At 34.3% G+C, this 19,079-nt stretch overlaps 1 protein-coding gene across 1 annotated transcript; it reads right to left on the bottom strand.

The window, feature by feature from the left end:
* Positions 1-503: 503 nt before the first annotated feature.
* LOC114402973 (isoprene synthase, chloroplastic-like) lies at positions 504-4,221 on the bottom strand. The gene is made up of 7 exons (XM_028365688.1): positions 3,900-4,221; positions 3,151-3,412; positions 2,689-3,064; positions 1,800-2,018; positions 1,418-1,556; positions 1,068-1,328; positions 504-849 (listed from the first exon to the last, which is right to left on the bottom strand). The coding sequence occupies exons 1-7, from the start codon at positions 4,164-4,166 to the stop codon at positions 553-555; spliced, it is 1,821 nt and encodes a 606-aa protein (XP_028221489.1). The 5' UTR covers positions 4,167-4,221; the 3' UTR covers positions 504-552.
* Between the last annotated feature and the right edge of the window lie 14,858 nt (positions 4,222-19,079).

Below are 19,079 nucleotides of genomic sequence, written 5' to 3'. Positions count from 1 at the left end.
TTAACAGACATAACTTTTTTCTCTTGTTTTTAAATTTGAGCATATCCTATCAATTTCTAATATGTTATCTGATGTGAATATTAAATAGGATTAAACTTATCTTATTACATTTTTATCGTGCTCGTTCTATTATATTCTATCCAACAATGTCCTCCAAACGACACCATATATAGAGGACTAATTTAAGCATTGAGTTATACTTCTATCAACCCGTAGCACAAGTTAACGAAACTAAAAATTACAAGAAGAAAAGAAATTGTCATGTTACACATTCTGAGAACAAGTAAAATGTACCCCCAACTTGTTTATGTTTTATACAATCCAACCCTATGAAAGGCCGGCATATAATCAATCCAACTTGTTTATATTTAATTACCCAATATTACAACACGGTCAAACCAATAAACGTAACCTTTTGTTTTTTATTCCTCCGATCAAGTTTTGGGAAGCGGTCGGATTAATATACCGTGATCGATCACCCTAATTAATTTAACACAAAAACCAAATACAATACTTAAAATACATATAGAAATTGTTTTATAATTACATTAGTTAATTAATGGGAACAGGGTCTATCAGTAGAAACTTGATTCTGTTCTCTATGTTGTAGTCTGGCCTTCCAAGTCCATCTCCATATTGGTACGTGCAATGGGAAACCCGAGCCATGTTCATAGCTATTTCCCTGAAAGCTTTTGGGAGTGTAGAATCCGAAACTCGCTGTCGGTTCATCTTCTTCCACTCTATGTCGATCAAATTTCTCAACTCCTCACATGCATGCTCCTCAGAAGTGCCATTCTCATGCATGTAGGACATTATTGAATTTGTTGTTTCACCCCTCTCTAGCTCAGCCTGCGGCAACACCCATACGTTTCATTAGTCTAGCTAGTGTCTTACCAACAATATTAAGGCTAAAATCCAAAATGATCATTATTTCAAAAGGTTCATTTTGACTTACTTTATAACAGGATTAAATTGAATCTTTTAAAACATAAAAAGACTAAACTAAAAGTGTATTTTAGCTTAAATTTAATTCCATATTCAATTCAGGTTATTAGCCAATTATGTACCGCCGAGGTAGTTAGGTCATTGCAAAGCCTGAAAATGGTGCATGAAGAGCGCACAAGGCCACCGAAATTAGTTAAAGAATGAAGAGTTTTGTCTGAGAATGAGATGTCCTGTTCTTGGCACACTGAAAAATAGGAAGGAGCAAGCAAAGCCACGCCGGAAGAGGACACCAATGCATTTTCTAGGTACTTGCTGAATGCCGGAACAATTTTGTTGTTTGACCATTTTGCTTCTTGGAGGAATGCTTTGCACAACTCACACCACTGTATGTCACCATATCAGTAAGTAATTTTATGAATTGCGCAGACAAATTTACAAAAATAATTGATCAATCAAGGAGATAAATACGTACAGATTTTTTCAAATAGGAAAGGTTGTTACGTCCCTTTTCTTTAAGGATGCTATAAGCTGTGTCATTGACCGTGTTATAGAGTGCTAAATAGCACAACTTCATGTAGTCTGGTAGTGTATTTACGACATTCACGTCCCATCTGTAAGCATATGTATGTATATATATACATGTAAATATATTAACAATAAAAAAATTACGAAATTATAAGATTAATTTGATAGTTAAAAATATTTTAAGAGTTGAAGAGAAAAAATGATGATTTTAAATCCTTCCACTAACATACCGATAAAAATTTACAATTACATTAACCGATAAAAAAAATGTTATTGACCAATAAATTTATCAATTCAATATTAGAAACTCATCAAAATCTGTTATAAACCTCTCAACAGCATCGGTGAAGAGTTGTAGCTCGTCCAAGGTACCATAGATGTCATACACATCATCGATGATGGTGACTAGTCCAAACATTTTAGTGACAGCTTTACGACATTCTCTGAATTGAGGATCAGGTGCCATTCCGAGTGCCCAGAAATACACCTCCATTAATCTGTCTCGGGCAAACTCCAGCTTGCTTGCTAATCCCATCTCACTCCACCATCTAGCACAATATAGATCATTACAAAATATCGTCAATTTAATACATATTTTGAGGTATTTATAATTGTAATATTTTTATTAATTTTAAATTATCATAAACTGTTTTTCTTTACAAATCAATTATTTTAAACGCATGAATTGTTCATGGTTTTTTTTCCAGGTTATCAACGATTGTGACACCACAATGTCCGCGGTGGTTTTAACAGTGGCTTGCGGTCGGGCGGTAAGATTCAACAAATGATTCTGGTGAAAGGAAGGTGTTGTGGCTGCTGAGGAAAAAAGGAAAAAAGGTGCTGGTTTTGTATTATTTTCTAAAAATAATAAAAATATAACTATTCATAAACTAATTAAAGCCACCGAAATTTTTAATTTAAAACCATTAATCTCAATTGGATGAAAAGAACTAGATCGATGTATTTTTAAAAATTATAGGATCAGATTGAAGTTTTTTAAAATATCAGAACCTAATTCAACATTTTAAATATAAAAAATAAATAACCTATAATTTATCATTTTCAATGTCATATGCATAGTTGATATTGTAAATAATGTAACATAAAAAGCCTAAATATTCTTGATTAAAAAAAAAAGCCTAAATATAGTTTATAATATTTAACAAGCATACACTTAATTTCTTATGAGGTAATAAATTGAGAATTGAAACTTCTAACCTTGACAGTTCTTGCAGCTCTTTCTGGTGCAATAATTGCACCATATTGAAATCTAGCTTTGCAAGTTCGAGAAGTAACTGATGGTGGGGTTCCTTTGGTTTATATTTTTCAAGGTACCATCGTGCTTCCAGTCTTTGCAATCTTCTGTGATAGGGAAGTTCCAGTGCATGATTAACTTGTTCTGCCTCTTTGGTGTTTATTCCTTGTTTTAGATTGTTCTTGAGATGTGTTGTTGAAAAGGCCCTTGCCTCGTCCAAGAGATTGTCTCCCTCAAAGCCAAGGTAGGATGCTTCATATAGACTCAGCAACCCTTGCACATCACCTTTAAGTTCACCACTGAAACCTCCTTCCTTGTCCTTGAATCTCTTAAATACATCTGCACCATGTTAATAACTAATCAACAAAGCACAATATATATACATAAAAAGTTTAATTGGCTAGATATGGGTCACAGATAAATACCTTGGGAGACCTCAAAGCCATGTTGTCTAAGTAAACGGAAGCTAAGAGCAGTATAATAAAGCTCACTTTTGTGTTTCTCATTCTCATCCAAGGAAACAATCTTCTCAAGGGCTTTGATTATGTCCTTCTCAAACTTGTACGTCAATCCCAGGTGCTGGACATCATCAATCAATTCCAGTAATAGTGGTTTTGTGTCTATTCCGTTGATCACCTTACGCACCTCCTCCTCCACCTTTTTTGCTCTCTCTTCCAGTTTTTCCACCTAGGCTTAGATCATAATAAGAACATATATATATAGACACACACAAGAGTTAGATTGATTTAAAAACATTTTCACTTGTACTTTGTGTTTACAAATTTAATTACGAAAATATCATCTAATTTTCATCTTTCTTTTACTTTTAAAAAATTGTATAAGAAAAAAAATCATAAAATTGAAAAAAAAATATTTTTATTATATATATATATATATATATATATATATATATGAAAACAAAAAAAAATTTAAAAATAAACAAAACAATAAAAATCTGATCCCATTAGCTAACATAGACAACCCTATATTTGAATATTGTAAGTGATCTATGTTTTGCATATGGACGAGTTTTCATAGCTAAAAACAATATTTTTATAATTGAAATAGAAAAAAAAATTAAAGCATTTTCTTAATATAAATGATCCCTTGAACTCAAAAAAGAAAAGAAATCAGTTGGATATATATATATAAAATCACATATATATAAAATCACCTTATGGTCATTTTCCAGAGACGGCGGCAGAAATTCAAAATTCCAGAGGTTTGGTTGGTAATTAGCTGAACGTCGACTATCATCGTCTGTTATTTGGGTAAACTGAGAGCTCACTGCACAAATAAGTCGCTGAGGTTTGAGATTGGCAAGAGATGTTTTTTGCGGGAAGTTCTTACTTTGTGGAAATCTAGTACTACTAATTAGTGTTGGTGTGGGGGACAAAAATTGATTATATCTAGACAAGCATAAAATTAGGTTGGTGGCCATGACCTTGTGATGGTATAGATGTTGTTACTTGATCTATCTCTAACACATATGTATATGAAGTTCTCGTCTAAATTTGCGATGCCATGTTCTCCTTTTATATTGGAACGAGGATCCGAGGAAGCACCTAAAGGACAGTAAAATAAAATTCACGAAAGTTGTTGAGGTGGGGACATAAATAACCACAGGTTTAGATGAATGACGATATCTTGCTTACTTGTCAAACTAGCTTCTTGCTCCAGATACAACAAACGGTGTACGAAGGCCACAATTTTATTTTACTTTTTCACAGAAAGGCCACAATTTCTTTAAGGGATAAAACCTTTTGACTGCATAACCCATGTTACCCATGTTAGGTATGATTATTAAAATATATTCCTAGCATGAGATTGCCGTGGTTAATGATCAACTGGATCGTTAAACTAGTATGTTTCATGTAACACAAAATTTATTATATTTTATATAAAAAAATATGAATCTGCTCTAATATAAAATATGCTTAAATCCACGCTTTCTATAGTTTTATGATGGTATGATTTTGATTTAATAAAATATGTTATTACATATATATTTAGTTTTTGTTTTTTAAATTTAACAATAATGTTCCACTTTCAATGTATCATGACATGTCAATCCAATATATATATATTAGAAAATGTGTTAACAAATGTTTGTATGTAAATTAAAAAAATACTACTAGAAAATAGAATTTTAACATCGATTATTAAGGACTTTCAATATTAGTTATTAATCGACGTTAAAAATAATATTGTTAATATTTGTTTTCTAAAACTGATGTTAACATAAAAATGACAATATCAATTTTTTAAAAACTGATGTTATATAGTAAGAATTACAAAAAATAATCATATATTTTCATATCAACATCAATTTTTACTAAAAATTGATGTTGTTTTATGATAACCGACATAAGTTTTTAGTAAAAGCATACATACAACATCGTTTTATACTAAAAACCGATGTTGTTTTTTGAATTTTTTGTAATGTGTTGTCTGTTTTTTTAATGATCCCAAATTAACCTGTAAATTTAAAAGCAGAACCACAACAGATAATTTTCATTCTGTTTTCAAATAGTTTTTAGCAAAAATTTCACAAAAAATTGAATATTTACTATGAATTAAAAGAATATTTAATGTGCATATAACATGAATTATAAAAAATGTAAATTAACTAAACTACAATTCCAAAATTACTTAAACACTAATTGTTTCATTTTTAACTTTCAAATAATAGGTTGCCCATTGGATGCAAAGCGTCTTCAATCTCTCTGGTTTCAATGGTCTAACATCATTGAAATACTGCATGATATAATAAAATATAAGTTAATAATGTATAATGTCAATTATAACAAAATGAAATATGTTTAAACTAAACAATTACCATTTCTCAATTATTCTTGAAAGTTCCTAAGATTATAGTTGACATTCAGTGCATGACCTAATACTCACACTCAATGCTTCCTTTTTGCCTAGTACACTAAATACATTATGAAATTTAGATATTCAATGTTAAGTACAAATTAGTCTACACAATATTAAAATATAATTAGAAACATTGTTTAAATGGCTTACTTTAACAACAATCCACCTAGCTAGCAACAACCTTGGATATACTTTGTGGATTATTGTCAAGTTCTTTCAAAGCACTGTTGAATACAAACATGGATGCATATTGTACAATTAAAATATTGATGTTCCCGACTAATGCTAATGCAAATGTATTGAAAATGAGAACTGACTTGTTAGTAATTCCTTTGATGTAGTTGTTTGACCTATTATGCAATGAACAAAACTAGATGACAACATTTTCCTTAGGCAAAATGACGACCATTTGCCAATGTGCACTGCAATAGAGAACAATGTAAGTTATTATATTATTATACATTATTTAAATTCATTTGTTCAATTTAACTTACCCATTCAACTAGGCTCCTAGGTACACATTCCTCTTTGAATTCTACATCCAGTTCTTAATATAACTTTTTGATTCAAATTGCTATTGCCCAGATCTCTGTATGGACTGTGGCTCGAGGAATCCACACACATCAGCATTCCCTGCTCGCATACTTGTCTCAGTCATATGCCTATTGTTGTTAAAATAAAGTAAATTATGTATGAATTTAAAACAATAAGTTAGGTAATAAACAATAATGTAAAATGACTTATAGAATCCACAACTGTATAACAAAGATGCTAAGACATTGACCACCGTGTGCTATTTCAGACAAATCTTCATGCTTTATGTACAAGGGGAAGTTGTCATTAAATATCCTAAACACGGTAGCATCCCACATAACTTGCAACGACTTAAGAAAAAGCTTTGGGATGGTCAATGCCATCATATATAGGGGATCATCGACATCATGATTCGGCCTATCTGCAGGTTTCGTCGGTCCCACAACTCCTTGTTTATCCAACATAGTTATAATTTAATAATGGTGAACACTTTAATTGAAAAAAAAATCATTTAATGACTGTGAAATACATGTGCTGATGAAACGTTTGACAAGATGTGTTGCCCAAGTAACGAAGGTGTTAAGTGTTTGCCCCACTAACTGAACCTCTTCAGTGGGTACAGGAATGGGAGCATCTTCATCTATAACTTCCTCAACACCAACCTTGACTTGATCATGGTGCAAAGAGATGTTGTGAATGGTTGCCGACCCCTCATAAAGTCTTCCTAGGGCAACTAGGCGGGGAGGATATTCTTCGATATACAACTTGCATTTCTCTGAGTCACCCATGTCTGCATCGTTCCCTGAGGGATCAACACAACTTTCCTTTGTGCTGGCACGAGTAGATGAATGACCAACCTTAGGCTCAGGAGGCAGTGCAAGTCCCTGTGATTGCATCTGCGATTGAAACTAGGACTACATATGGTTGAAGGACAACATTAGTTGTCGAGTCACCTTTTTTGTGATCGACTCCTTCAATTGGTCCCTGATTTTTTGCGCCAGCTGCTCCAGGTCTTCGAGAGCCATGGATAAAGACGTGTGGGAGGTCCTTGGAGCCGGTCCAAAGTATTGTTTGATCGTGACACCGGCTCCAGCAGTACGCACACGACCAGGGTGTTCTGGTCGCCCAATGGCTGCAGTCAGTATATCCTGACGTCCATGGATGACAAAGGAACCCTGTGAGGCCTTCTCTTCCAAGGAATCCTATAACAAACACATTTATTCATTTACTCAAGAAACAATAAACATAAATAATTACAATTCACAATTGAAAGTGACTTACAATCCTTTAAAAGTTAAAGATTATCCAAAGTTACGATTACCGATAATAATAAGTAAATTTAAAGTTTAAAATAATGAAAATCACAAAGTTACCTCCCATGAAAGGTCTCTGCAACTCTGACAAAATTGGGTCCTCTTCTCTTTGCTAATGTCGTACTTTTCGCATATAGTGTCATCGACACTATCCTTGTCGGCTACAAGTGCCCATTTTTACATCAAATCAGATTTAAACTCTCTCCACCGCTCCCCCACAATCTGAAGTATTTTCTTTTTTGTCCTCAGATCAAATGCTCCAGGGATATCAAATTCAGTCTGACAAACAAAAATTACATTTTATTGTTACTAAATTACAATTTTATTGCTAATAAATAACATGCAACATTTAAGTAAAATACCAGAATATTCTCCCATATCAAATCCTTCTGGGCTACAGGGACTTGTTTCCAATTCTCGTATGTCACATCCACCTTATCACGAGCGACGATCCCCAAATATGTTCTTAACTTCTTTATGTAGGAACCGTCGGCTTTCCCGGTCGCAGGATCCACATGGACTTGGGATCTCTTTGCCCCAACTGGTCTAGTAGCCAATGATCTCAGGCATGTGGCTTTTCTTGTCCGCTTCAAGGTAGAAGAGGAATGTGATGCTGTATCAGTAGAAGGAGGAGGAGAGCTGGGTGGTGTAGTCATTTTCCTATAAAGAAGAAAACATTAATTTTCAATATTATCACAAAACTCAATAGCTTATGTAATTGAATGACAAAAATGAAGTACATAATAAAAAAATTACATTAGACGATGATCACTATAATGTCCAACAACGAATGTCATGATGATGATGCAAAAAAGAACACAAATAGTGCCTACAAATTAAATATTTGAATTAGAATTGGAATTGAATGAGCAGCAAAATATATGATGGCGCATTTAACTTATTTCATGCTATTGTAGAAAAGGAAAAAGTCTCAATATAATGCACCAAATGAGTGATGAGATGATGAATTTGTGTAGTTAGTGACCGATTTATTATTGTTCTGCAGTGAAATTCGATTTGCATGCTAACAAATATTAGTCAATGTGGTTAAAAATAAGTCACTTGTGGGCATACCAGGAGCCCCTTGCTGTGTTACTATTTGACAGCCCATTGTCATGTTTGTGCATGGTGGGGTTCCCCACAATAAAAAGGTCAAAAGGAAAGAATGCAATAGGGAATTGTTAGCAAAAGGGATTTTGAGGATGAAGATAAGGAAACAAAGGAGCTCAAGTACTCTTGAATTTCATATAGACAACTTATTGAGGCCACACAAAGCTTTAGTGCTTCAAGCCTAATTAGTTCAGGTCAATTTGGATAGGTTTACAAAGGAGTTCTCCCAAATAACACAAGAATAGCAGTGAAGGTGTTAGACACAACAACAACTAGTGAGATTTGAGCTCAAAAAATATATCAATTTGAATTCACAATCATTCAAACCAAGTGAACAAACTATAATAAATTGCAAGAAAATGTGCCCAAACAACAGGCCAAAACCACCCAAAAATGTAGCATAAGATCCCAAGTAATCAGGCACCAAGCATCACTCGCACAAGCAAGTTGATGAATAGGATCCAAAATTCACCTTTTTTATTTTAATCACAAAAATAAACCATTCATCAATTGCCTGCATTATTTTCCAATTTCCCCTTCAAAAGATAAAAACATTGACACCCTTATTTTCACAAGATCAAAGACCAAGGCTTAACAACGGTCCGCAGTAGCGATTCCAGCCACAACATCAAGCTTTTTATAGTCACATAATGAACATATGCTTTTGATAGATAATGACAGAAGCATAAACAAAGCCAAAAAAACTCCAAAATCTCTAGGCCTAATTAAGTTTACAAAACCAATAATATACTTATAAGACAGCAGACAGAAACAAAGATAAACAATAAGGTTATGATGGTTGCCAGACCCTAATTTTATCTGGGTGTGATGTTTTCATTACCCACTTGTGATGTTTTGATCATTACTAACTAAATTACGGTGTTTGGTACCGGTTGCAACATAGGGTTGAGGGATCGCTCAAATTGATGTGTGATTGTTGGATCCGAGAACAAAAACCACAAGGAAAAGGGCGAAATGACCATTTTTTGGGAATTTCTAGACCCTACCTCGCCCAAGCTAGCATCTGGCTCAACTGGGCCATGGAATATCTTCAACCTTAAGTAACCAGCTCTCTTGGGCATGTTGTTACCTTCTGGGCTAAGTAACTAGCTCGCTTGGGCGAGCTCCAGCTCGCCTAGGCAAGCTTCCCCTGCCCCAAATGACTCTTTCCGATAAATAGCTATGAAGGGGAAGGGGCAAAGGGTTCAGAAAGTTTAGAGAGGAAGAAAAACGAAGGGAAAGGAAGGAAAAAGAAGAAAAGCGAAGCCGAGGCTCTGCCAAATTGCAACCGAGGATCAATCTCTATGTCGTTTCTCTTGCTAGCCTTGTACTCTGTGCAACAGCCGATTAGTTCTTCTTCCTTTTCTTTTCTTTTCTTAAGAGTTGAATGTAATCCATGGTCCTCTCTGATATTTTGTATGTATTCATCTTCTCCCCTTTATCGTTGATAATTTCATTTCATTTGTAAGGTTTAATTCTAGTCGACCACTAGTGTCGTGGAATCATGTTCTTTTCTTTTATAAGACTAGAGCCTAATAAACAAAAAAAAACAAAAAAAGGAAATCAATCCACAACCAAACTTCTTTTTATCAAATATCACTTGAGATTTTTTCAAGGTTCAATGCCTTAACAATTCTCTTTGCGTTTCAAAATTTAAAATGTCGTTTTAAGATCCAAAGCCTTAACGACTCTTTGTTCACAAACAAAATAAATGTTTCAAGAAAAATATAAAATCAATTTAACACACAAACATTTAGACTTAAAGAACTATGTAGGTCTGATTTCCTCATCGCACCTGAGGATATGTAGGAGCAAGGGCAACGACCTTGTCAACTCGAAATAAGTAATAATATATATATATATATATATATATATATATATATATATATATATATATATCATAAAAGCAATTCATCGTTCTTGGGAAAATAAATAATCTTGAAGTCACGTTGTGCACACTCGATTAAAGGCTGTCGTCCCTTGTGACGGGCGCGTGGGTTGCTAATACTTTCTGTATGCGTAAACAACTTCCGAACCCTTATTTTCAAATTTCACAGACCTCTTTTTGGTTTTTCTAATGTTTTCCTTTAATAAATTTTGGTGGAGACTCCCACTCATTTTCTTTTTTAGAAGACGCCTCTTCTATTTTCCTTCGTCGTCCCGTCGTGAGTTAGGTTGCAACAATGGTTACTGTTGAATACGACAAACAATACACAGTAATACAAACAAATCTTGGTCTTTATACTTGGAGTTGGTCAAGCTACTGTCTCAATCCCAAACATATATTGTAAATATTCTCAATGTTTATAACATTAGCGGTGAGAGTTGTTACTAAAAAGAATAAAAAAGATGAAAATATCAAAGCTTTAAATTAATTAGAAGGCACAATCAGGGGAAAAGCAAGAAGTAACAAACACAACACATATTAAGGATTTTGAGAAGCAACATTGACAATCAAAAGGACTTTTCCCTAGTAAAAGGAGAAAAGCTCAACCATGCTGCCACTCCACCGCCATGCCATGCCACTCCGCCACCATGGCACTTGGCAAAAACTCAGCCATGCTAGGTGAGCCAAACCCAGAGTCTCGAAAAGCTATAAAGAACATAGAGTCACGAAAAATAAGGTTGTATAAAAATACCTAGGTACAGTGGTGAGGTGTCATGGTGGCGATAAGGTTGCAGACAAGGATAGAGTTGTGAAGATGAAGCTTAGACGGAGAAGAAGAGAGTGCAAAGAAAATAAGGCTCATGTTTTAATATAAAGTTAGGTTCAACATCGGTTTTCAATAAAAAAAAAACTTGATGTTAACCAGATGATGTTAATGTTAACATCAGTTTTCTAAAGAAACTAATGTTAACTTATCATACGTTAACATCGATTGATGTTAATGAACTGACGTTAACATCGGCTTTTGAAAAACCGATGTTAACATGTTAACATCAGTTTTTGAAAAAACCAATGTTAACGTATACACATTATTTACAATTATGCCACCGCGTTTATGTTAACATCGGTTTTATTGAAAATCGATGTTAACCTGACGATGTTATATCTACATTTTCTAATAGTGAAAATATTAACGTGCAACATACAACACATTATTAGCACAACATCAACATATCTATCACATTATTTACTAGGTCAACTGCTAATGTCATGTTATTATTAACATGCCATGTGAACAAATGTACAAAAGTGAAACTACATAAACTAATAGTAGATTTAAGCCTCTAATATATTACTTGAGACTCACCAAATATAATAAGGAGCTTTGACTCACTAATTAAATCGATGAGTTCCACATCGCATGCCATTTGAAATGACAATGAGATGGGATGAAGACATGTAGCAATCTCCTCTCCCACCTATCTCATCCGATAAAAATTTACTACGTGCCTATCTCCATATATACTAATGTGATTATCCATTAAACACATTCACAAATTTTATTAATATTCATGAGTATACATGGATATGCATAGATATTTAATAATAAAAACTATCTTAAAATAGTTTTTTTTTTATTTGGATGGGTTTAGAGATTGTAGGGATTGTGGGTGTCTTGTCTTGAACCTGGGATCCAATAATGACAATCAAAGAGTAAACCCATTAAAATTCATATCCTGTCGCTGCTACTCCAACCCCAAACCACCTAGTCTGTCATAATTGTACTTTGAAAGAACAATGTTCCCGTTCATCATCTGCATTATTTTAATGAGCCCCTCCCCATCCCCCAATTCTATAACAGCATATAGATCTACATCATGATGATCTTGTTGAAGGGTGTGATAAAAATTTAAATAGGTACTGATCTGAACATGCAAATCAATTTAAATGGCATATTCATATCAAACAGTGAAAACTAAATATTACGAGCGTACCTCCAGCCATTGCAGATCGAATACAAAGCAACGCATACACGAACCCGAAGGCAGCTTTGTTCTTCTAGACCCTTACTCACTTTGATTAGATGGTGTATTTTTCTGAATAGAGAAGTGAGTTTGGTGATATAAAACTGAGAGCACCTTATCCTATTTATAGAGTATGTCCATCATAGAGCTCAACCAATTCATTATCAAAACGTGGGCTTGAGGATAGGTACGTGAGTTTGTCACTGAAGGTTGCTGAGATAAGGGTTGAATGTGGAAGGAAAATAAACCAGATTCAGAAAACAATTCCGAAAAAATTGCAACGGGAAAAATAGAAAAAAGGAATGTGGAACGTGGGCTGAACATGGGCCATTCCATCATTCTCCCACTTGGTCCATTTAACTCAACATCAACCGTAACAAGAAACATAATATATGAGTCATGGCGATAAGTCCTCTGATGATGAGTAATATCTTCCATGTACCACAATATATCAAGTCTCTCAACACTAGCTCTCAACTTAATGAATAAACCATATGCTTATTCTAGATCTAAACCGAATGATTTTTTCTCGAAATAAATAAATATGTGCACAAAATCATATGAGAAAATATCTAACTGAATAAGAGTTTCATTGAAAATAAAAAATGTACGTACAATGAAATTACATCATGGAACCAAGTCCCATTCATACTACATGATCCTTAAAATTCTTTGGTGGCATGCCTTTAGTTAAAGGATCAGCAATCATCAACTTAGTGCTGACGTGTTCAATGACCACTTTCTTCTCTTTAACACGTTCTCTTATGGCTAAGTACTTGATGTCGATGTGCTTACTTTGACTTCCACTTTTGTTGTTTTTAGCCATAAACACCACAGTAGAGTTGTCACAGTACAACTTTAATGGCCTGGAAATAGAGTCCACAACTCTAAGGCCGGACATGAAACTATTCAACCATACACCATGCGAGGTAGCCTCAAAACAGGAAACGGACTCAGCCTCCATAGTGGAAGTAGAAGTTAAGGTTTCCTTGGCACTTCTCCAAGATACAGCTCCATCGACTAACATAAAAATATAACCAAATGTTGATCTTCGTGAATCAACGCAACTAGCAAAGTTTGAATCGGAGTAGCTAATCACTTCCAGACAATCAGTCTGTCTGTACATGAGCATGTAATCCTTTGTCCCTTGAAGATATCTCATCACTTTCTTTGTAGCTTTCCAGTGGTCAATACCTGGATTACTCTGATATCTTCCCAAAACTCCAACAACATATGCAATGTCAGGTCTGGTGCAAATCTGAGCATAAATAAGGCTTCCAACAGCTGAAGCATATGGAGTATTCTTCATGTGTTCCCGCTCAAAATCATTTTTCGGGCACAGACTCAAAGCGAGTTTGTCACCCTTCACAATGGGAGCTATACTTGGTGAACAATATTTCATGTTAAATCTCTCTAAAACTTTGTTAATATAAGTCTCTTGAGACAAACCCAAAATGCCTCGAGATCTTTCCCTATGGATCTTAATCCCAATGACATTAGATGCCTCTCCCATATCCTTCATATCAAAGTTCTTCGAGAGAAATTGTTTCACCTCATATAGAAAACCCTTATCATTAGTTGCAAGCAAAATGTCATCCACGCATAACATGTTAGTCGGTGAAAATGACTAACTTTTGTGTATAAAACTTGTATAAATTGTATCAAACTCTCCCAATTTATGGTTATTTTGTAATGTTATAAGTATTTTCTATTAAATATAGGTAATAAATACTTAGTATTTTCATTTTGTGTGTTTAATAATCATTTTCTCTCAATTTCAGGTTAATTAGGCAAGCTTTGGAAAAGGCTGTTTTCACCTTCTCGCTAAGCCAATATGCTGGCTTAGCGAGCATCCGCTATGTGCAACACTCCTGGGCTAAGCGCGAGGAAGAATCTAGAAGAAGATGAGTTGTACAGGTTCGCTAAGCGCACCGCTTCATCTCTCTAAGGGCACCGCTTCAGTTCATCCGCTAAGCGAGAAAGGCGCGCTAAGCCAAAAATCACTCACGTGCGCTAAGCAGTCCATACGTGCGCTAAGCGCACGAGCACGAACAAGGCCACCTATTTAAGCCTTAAATCAGATTTTGTGAACAGAGTTTGGACTGGGATTTAGAGCTTTGCATGTCTAGGGTTTCTAGAGAGAGAAAGGTCCAAGTTCTAGAGAGTTTTGAGAGATTTTGCTGTGTGAAGATCTGCAGAGACTAGAGCTTGAAGCAGAAGCAGGTTTGAGAGCTTGAGATGAGATTATGAGTGATTGTGAGATCCTAGAGGTGAAGGAGAAATCCTCACCACTTTTATTTTTGCAATCTTTCATCTTGTTCTTTTCTTTGTTGTTAAGAAGGCTTCCTGGTTTGGAAAGCTAAATCCTCTGTTGGATCTTCCCTGTAGGTAACTGATGTAAATATATTTCTATCTATTTAATGATGTTTTGTGTGTTCTCTGTGCTATATGCTTTTTATTCCAGTATGCCTTTACCTTGATCACGTAGATACATGCTTTGTTAGGGTCATTCAACAATGGAAACTGGTCTGACTCTAAAGTCCTTGATAGTGCAGGCTGAGTTGTCGTGCTTTCACGAGGAATCGGGGTGCGATAAGTTAGTTGAGTATGCGTGTCTTAATGCGGTCCTGGTAGAGTTTAGTCTTACGAAAGGAATCTGCGGACGATGTTTGATCAGGATTAGACTAAACTATCATGAGGAATCGGGGTTTAGTATCTCATGAGACACCATAAAAACACATGAGCATTGTTAGATATAGAATATTTTTTAGCATCAGGCACCTATTAGGAAGACCAATGTGTTCTCTACTTGTTTTTACACATCATTTCTCTCGCATGATTTTCTTTCTTTTTTCACAGATAGTTTATACACTTGTTCATATTCACACTCACTTTTACACAATAGACGTCTATTTGCTGAAATATCTTACCAAATAACACAAGTTCCCCGAGTGTTCGATACTTGGTTCTTATCGTTTTATACTACTTGTGCGATCCGGTGCACTTGCCGGAAGCCGAACAAGTTCTTGGCGTCGTTGCCGGGGAACTTCTTTTTATTTGGGAAGTTAGCTCGATTGTAGGTGTCTATTCTTTATTTGTTATTCTTTGATTGTTTTTGTGAATATTCGTTCACAAATTCTATTTTTCTTTTTCTGTTTAACTGGATAACCACTGTTCTGTTAGTATTGTATATGCATATATCTCCCACAGGCAATTTAGTTCCTCTGGACTTAGAAATTGAAGCTACGTTGCGAAGGAACAGGGTCAAGAGGAGAAGTAAACTTCTGTAAGACAAAACAGTTGCATCTGTAGACAAAGGATCAAGCTGAATGTTTTGATGATGCCAAGGGATCACATGCTTCTCAAAGCTTTATTCAAGACAAAGAAATTTAAGATATTCAAGATGGATGATCAGGACAGTCTCTAGAGTCTTAGGAAGTGTATATTAAATAGGAAGGGAATTCCTAACTGAAGTAGCAAAAGGTTTGGCCAAGTAATTTAAGTTAAAAAGTATTTTTCAAGAGATTTACTCTCTGGTAATCGATTACCATAGGATGTAATCGATTACCAGTGGCCAAAAATGATTTACAACAACTATTAAAATTTGAATTCAAAATTTGCACTGTGTAATCGATTACACATATATGGTAATCAATTACCAGCAGTTATTGAACGTTTTAATTCAAATTTTAAAGTTTGTAATCGATTACACACATACTGTAATCGATTACCAGAGAAGATTTTCAGAAAATATTCTCAACAGTCACATCTTTGTAGACAAAGGATCAAGCTGAATGTTTTGATGATGCCAAAGGATTACATGAATCATATGCTTCTCAAAGATTTACTCAAGACAAAGAAATTAGAGATATTCAAGATGGATAATCAAGGCAGTCTATAGAGTCTTAGAAAGGATATTAAATAGGAAGGGAATTCCAATTGAAATCGCAAAAGGTTTGGCCAAGAATTTTAAGTTAAAAAAGTCTTTATCAACAAATTTACTCTCTGGTAATCGATTACCAGAGGATGTAATCGATTACCAGTGGCCAAAACTGATTTACAACAGCTATTAAAATTTGAATTCAAAATTTGCACTGTGTAATCGATTACACATATATGGTAATCGATTACTAGCAGTTTCTGAACATTTTAATTCAAATTTTAAAGAGTGTAATCGATTACACACTTATTGTAATCGATTACCAGAGGAGTTTTTCAGAAAACATTCTCAACAGTCACATCTTTTTATGTGGTTATTGAATGGCTATCATAGGCTTATATATGTGTGACTTCAGACACGATTTTGACAGAGTTTTTGAGAACAACAAGTGTTTATCCTCTCAAAGAGCAAAAATCATTCTATCCTCTTAAAAATTCCTTGGCCAATTCAATTGCAATTCATTAAGGAATTATTTGAGCGCTCAATCTGTAAAATCCATCTCTTTCTAGAGAGATTCATTCTTCTTCTTCTACTCATTCTCTAAGGGATTAAGAGACCGTGGGTCTCTCATTGTAAAGGAATTCTAAACACAAAGGAAGGATTGTCCTTGTGTGTTTAGAACTTGTAAAAGGAATTTACAAGATAGTGGAACTCTCAAGCGGGTTGCTTGGGGACTAGACGTAGGCACAAGGGTGTGGCCGAACCAGTATAAATCTGAGTTTGCACTTTCTCTTCCCTTAATCTCCTTTGTTTATTATTGCTTTACATTCATATTCAAATTGTTTTATTTGAATTAATATTTAAGAAGTTCATTGTTAAGGGAATCTATAACTTGAAAAGAAAGTGAAATAAATTTTTAATTGGGGAAGTAGTTTGGAATATCTTAATTCAACCCGCTCTTCTTAAGATATCTGAGGCCACTTGTCTAACAAGTGGTATCAGAGCTTCATTCTTGTATAAAGTTTAGAAGCTTCAAGAAAAAGATGGCCTCAGCAAACTCCTTATTTCTAGAAGGGAATTCTATCAATAGACCTCCAATCTTTAATGGAGAGGGTTACCATTACTGGAAAACCCGAATGCAAATTTTTATTGAGGCAATAGATCTAAATATTTGGGAAGCCATTGAAATAGGGCCTTATATACCCACCACAGTGGAAAGAGTTTCAATAGATGGTAGTTCATCAAGTGAAAGCATAGCTATAGAAAAACCTAGAGATAGATGGTCTGAAGAGGATAGAAAACGAGCACAATACAACTTAAAAGCCAAAAATATAATAACATCTGCCCTGGGAATGGATGAATATTTCAGGGTTTCAAATTGTAAGAGTGCTAAGGAAATGTGGGACACTCTTCGATTAACACATGAAGGAACTACAGATGTTAAAAGATCTAGGATAAATGCACTAACTCATGAGTATGAATTATTTAGAATGAATGCAAATGAAAATATTCAAAGCATGCAAAAGAGATTTACACATATAGTAAATCATCTAGCAGCCTTAGGAAAAGAATTTCAAAATGAGGATCTCATAAACAAGGTGTTAAGATGTTTAAGTAGAGAATGGCAACCCAAAGTAACGGCCATTTCTGAATCAAGAGATTTATCTAACATGTCCCTTGCCACTCTATTTGGAAAGTTGCAGGAACACGAGATGGAATTATTGAGATTACACCAACATGAAGAAAATGACAAGAAAAAGAAAGGAGTTGCTCTTAAAGCATCATCCTCAATTCAAGAAGAAAGTGATCAGGATAATGATCCAGATGATGATGGTGATCTAAGTCTTTTTGTAAGAAGATTCAACAAGTTTCTTAAAGTAAGAGAAAATCAGAGGCGACCCAATTTTAAATCAAAGAGAAGGACATAAAATTCATCCTCTACTCTAAAATGCTTTGAATGCAATCAACCTGGACATCTGAGGGTTGATTGTCCCATCTTCAAGAAAAAGATGGAAAAATCTGAAAAGAAAAATCATAGTGAAAAGAAACTGAAGAAAGCATACATCACATGGGATGAAAATGATATGGAATCTTCTGAAGATTCTGAAAATGAAGAGATAAATCTTTGCCTTATGGCTAAAAGTTACGAAAGTGATGAAGAGGTAACATCTTCGAATAACTTATCTATTTCTTTTGATGAATCGCAAGATGCATTTGCTGATCTGCATAAAGAGTCAATTTCAATTAAACTTGCAAAATTAGTTTCATCTTCAAAGAAAACAATTTCAAATTTAGAAAATGAGATTTCGAAATTAAACAAAGAATTAGATCTTCTTAGAAATGAAGTCTCAATTTCTAAAACAAATGAAAAAGTTAATATCTCCACTATTTCTGACAAGAAAATATCATATTCTTGTAGTTGTTGTGATAAATATGTAAAAGAAATTAAAGAGTTGAAAAATTCACTTGCAAAATTTTCATATAGTAAAAATAATTTAGATGTTATATTAAGTAAACAAAGATATGTGTCTAATAAAAATGGACTAGGGTATAAATCTGATAAACAACAAAAGTTTCATAAAAACTTGTCCACTTCCACACAAAAATGTAATTCTAATTCTATCACTTGATTTTACTGTGGAAGAAGAGAACATGGCATATCAACTTGCTACTTCAAGAAAAATTACAGTAACATTAAAATGATATGGGTCCCAAAAGGATCCTC

This window comes from Glycine soja, chromosome 20, assembly GCF_004193775.1.
Source record: "Glycine soja cultivar W05 chromosome 20, ASM419377v2, whole genome shotgun sequence".
Classification (NCBI taxonomy): Eukaryota; Viridiplantae; Streptophyta; class Magnoliopsida; order Fabales; family Fabaceae; genus Glycine; species Glycine soja.
This window is presented reverse-complemented; position numbering and strand designations above follow the sequence as displayed.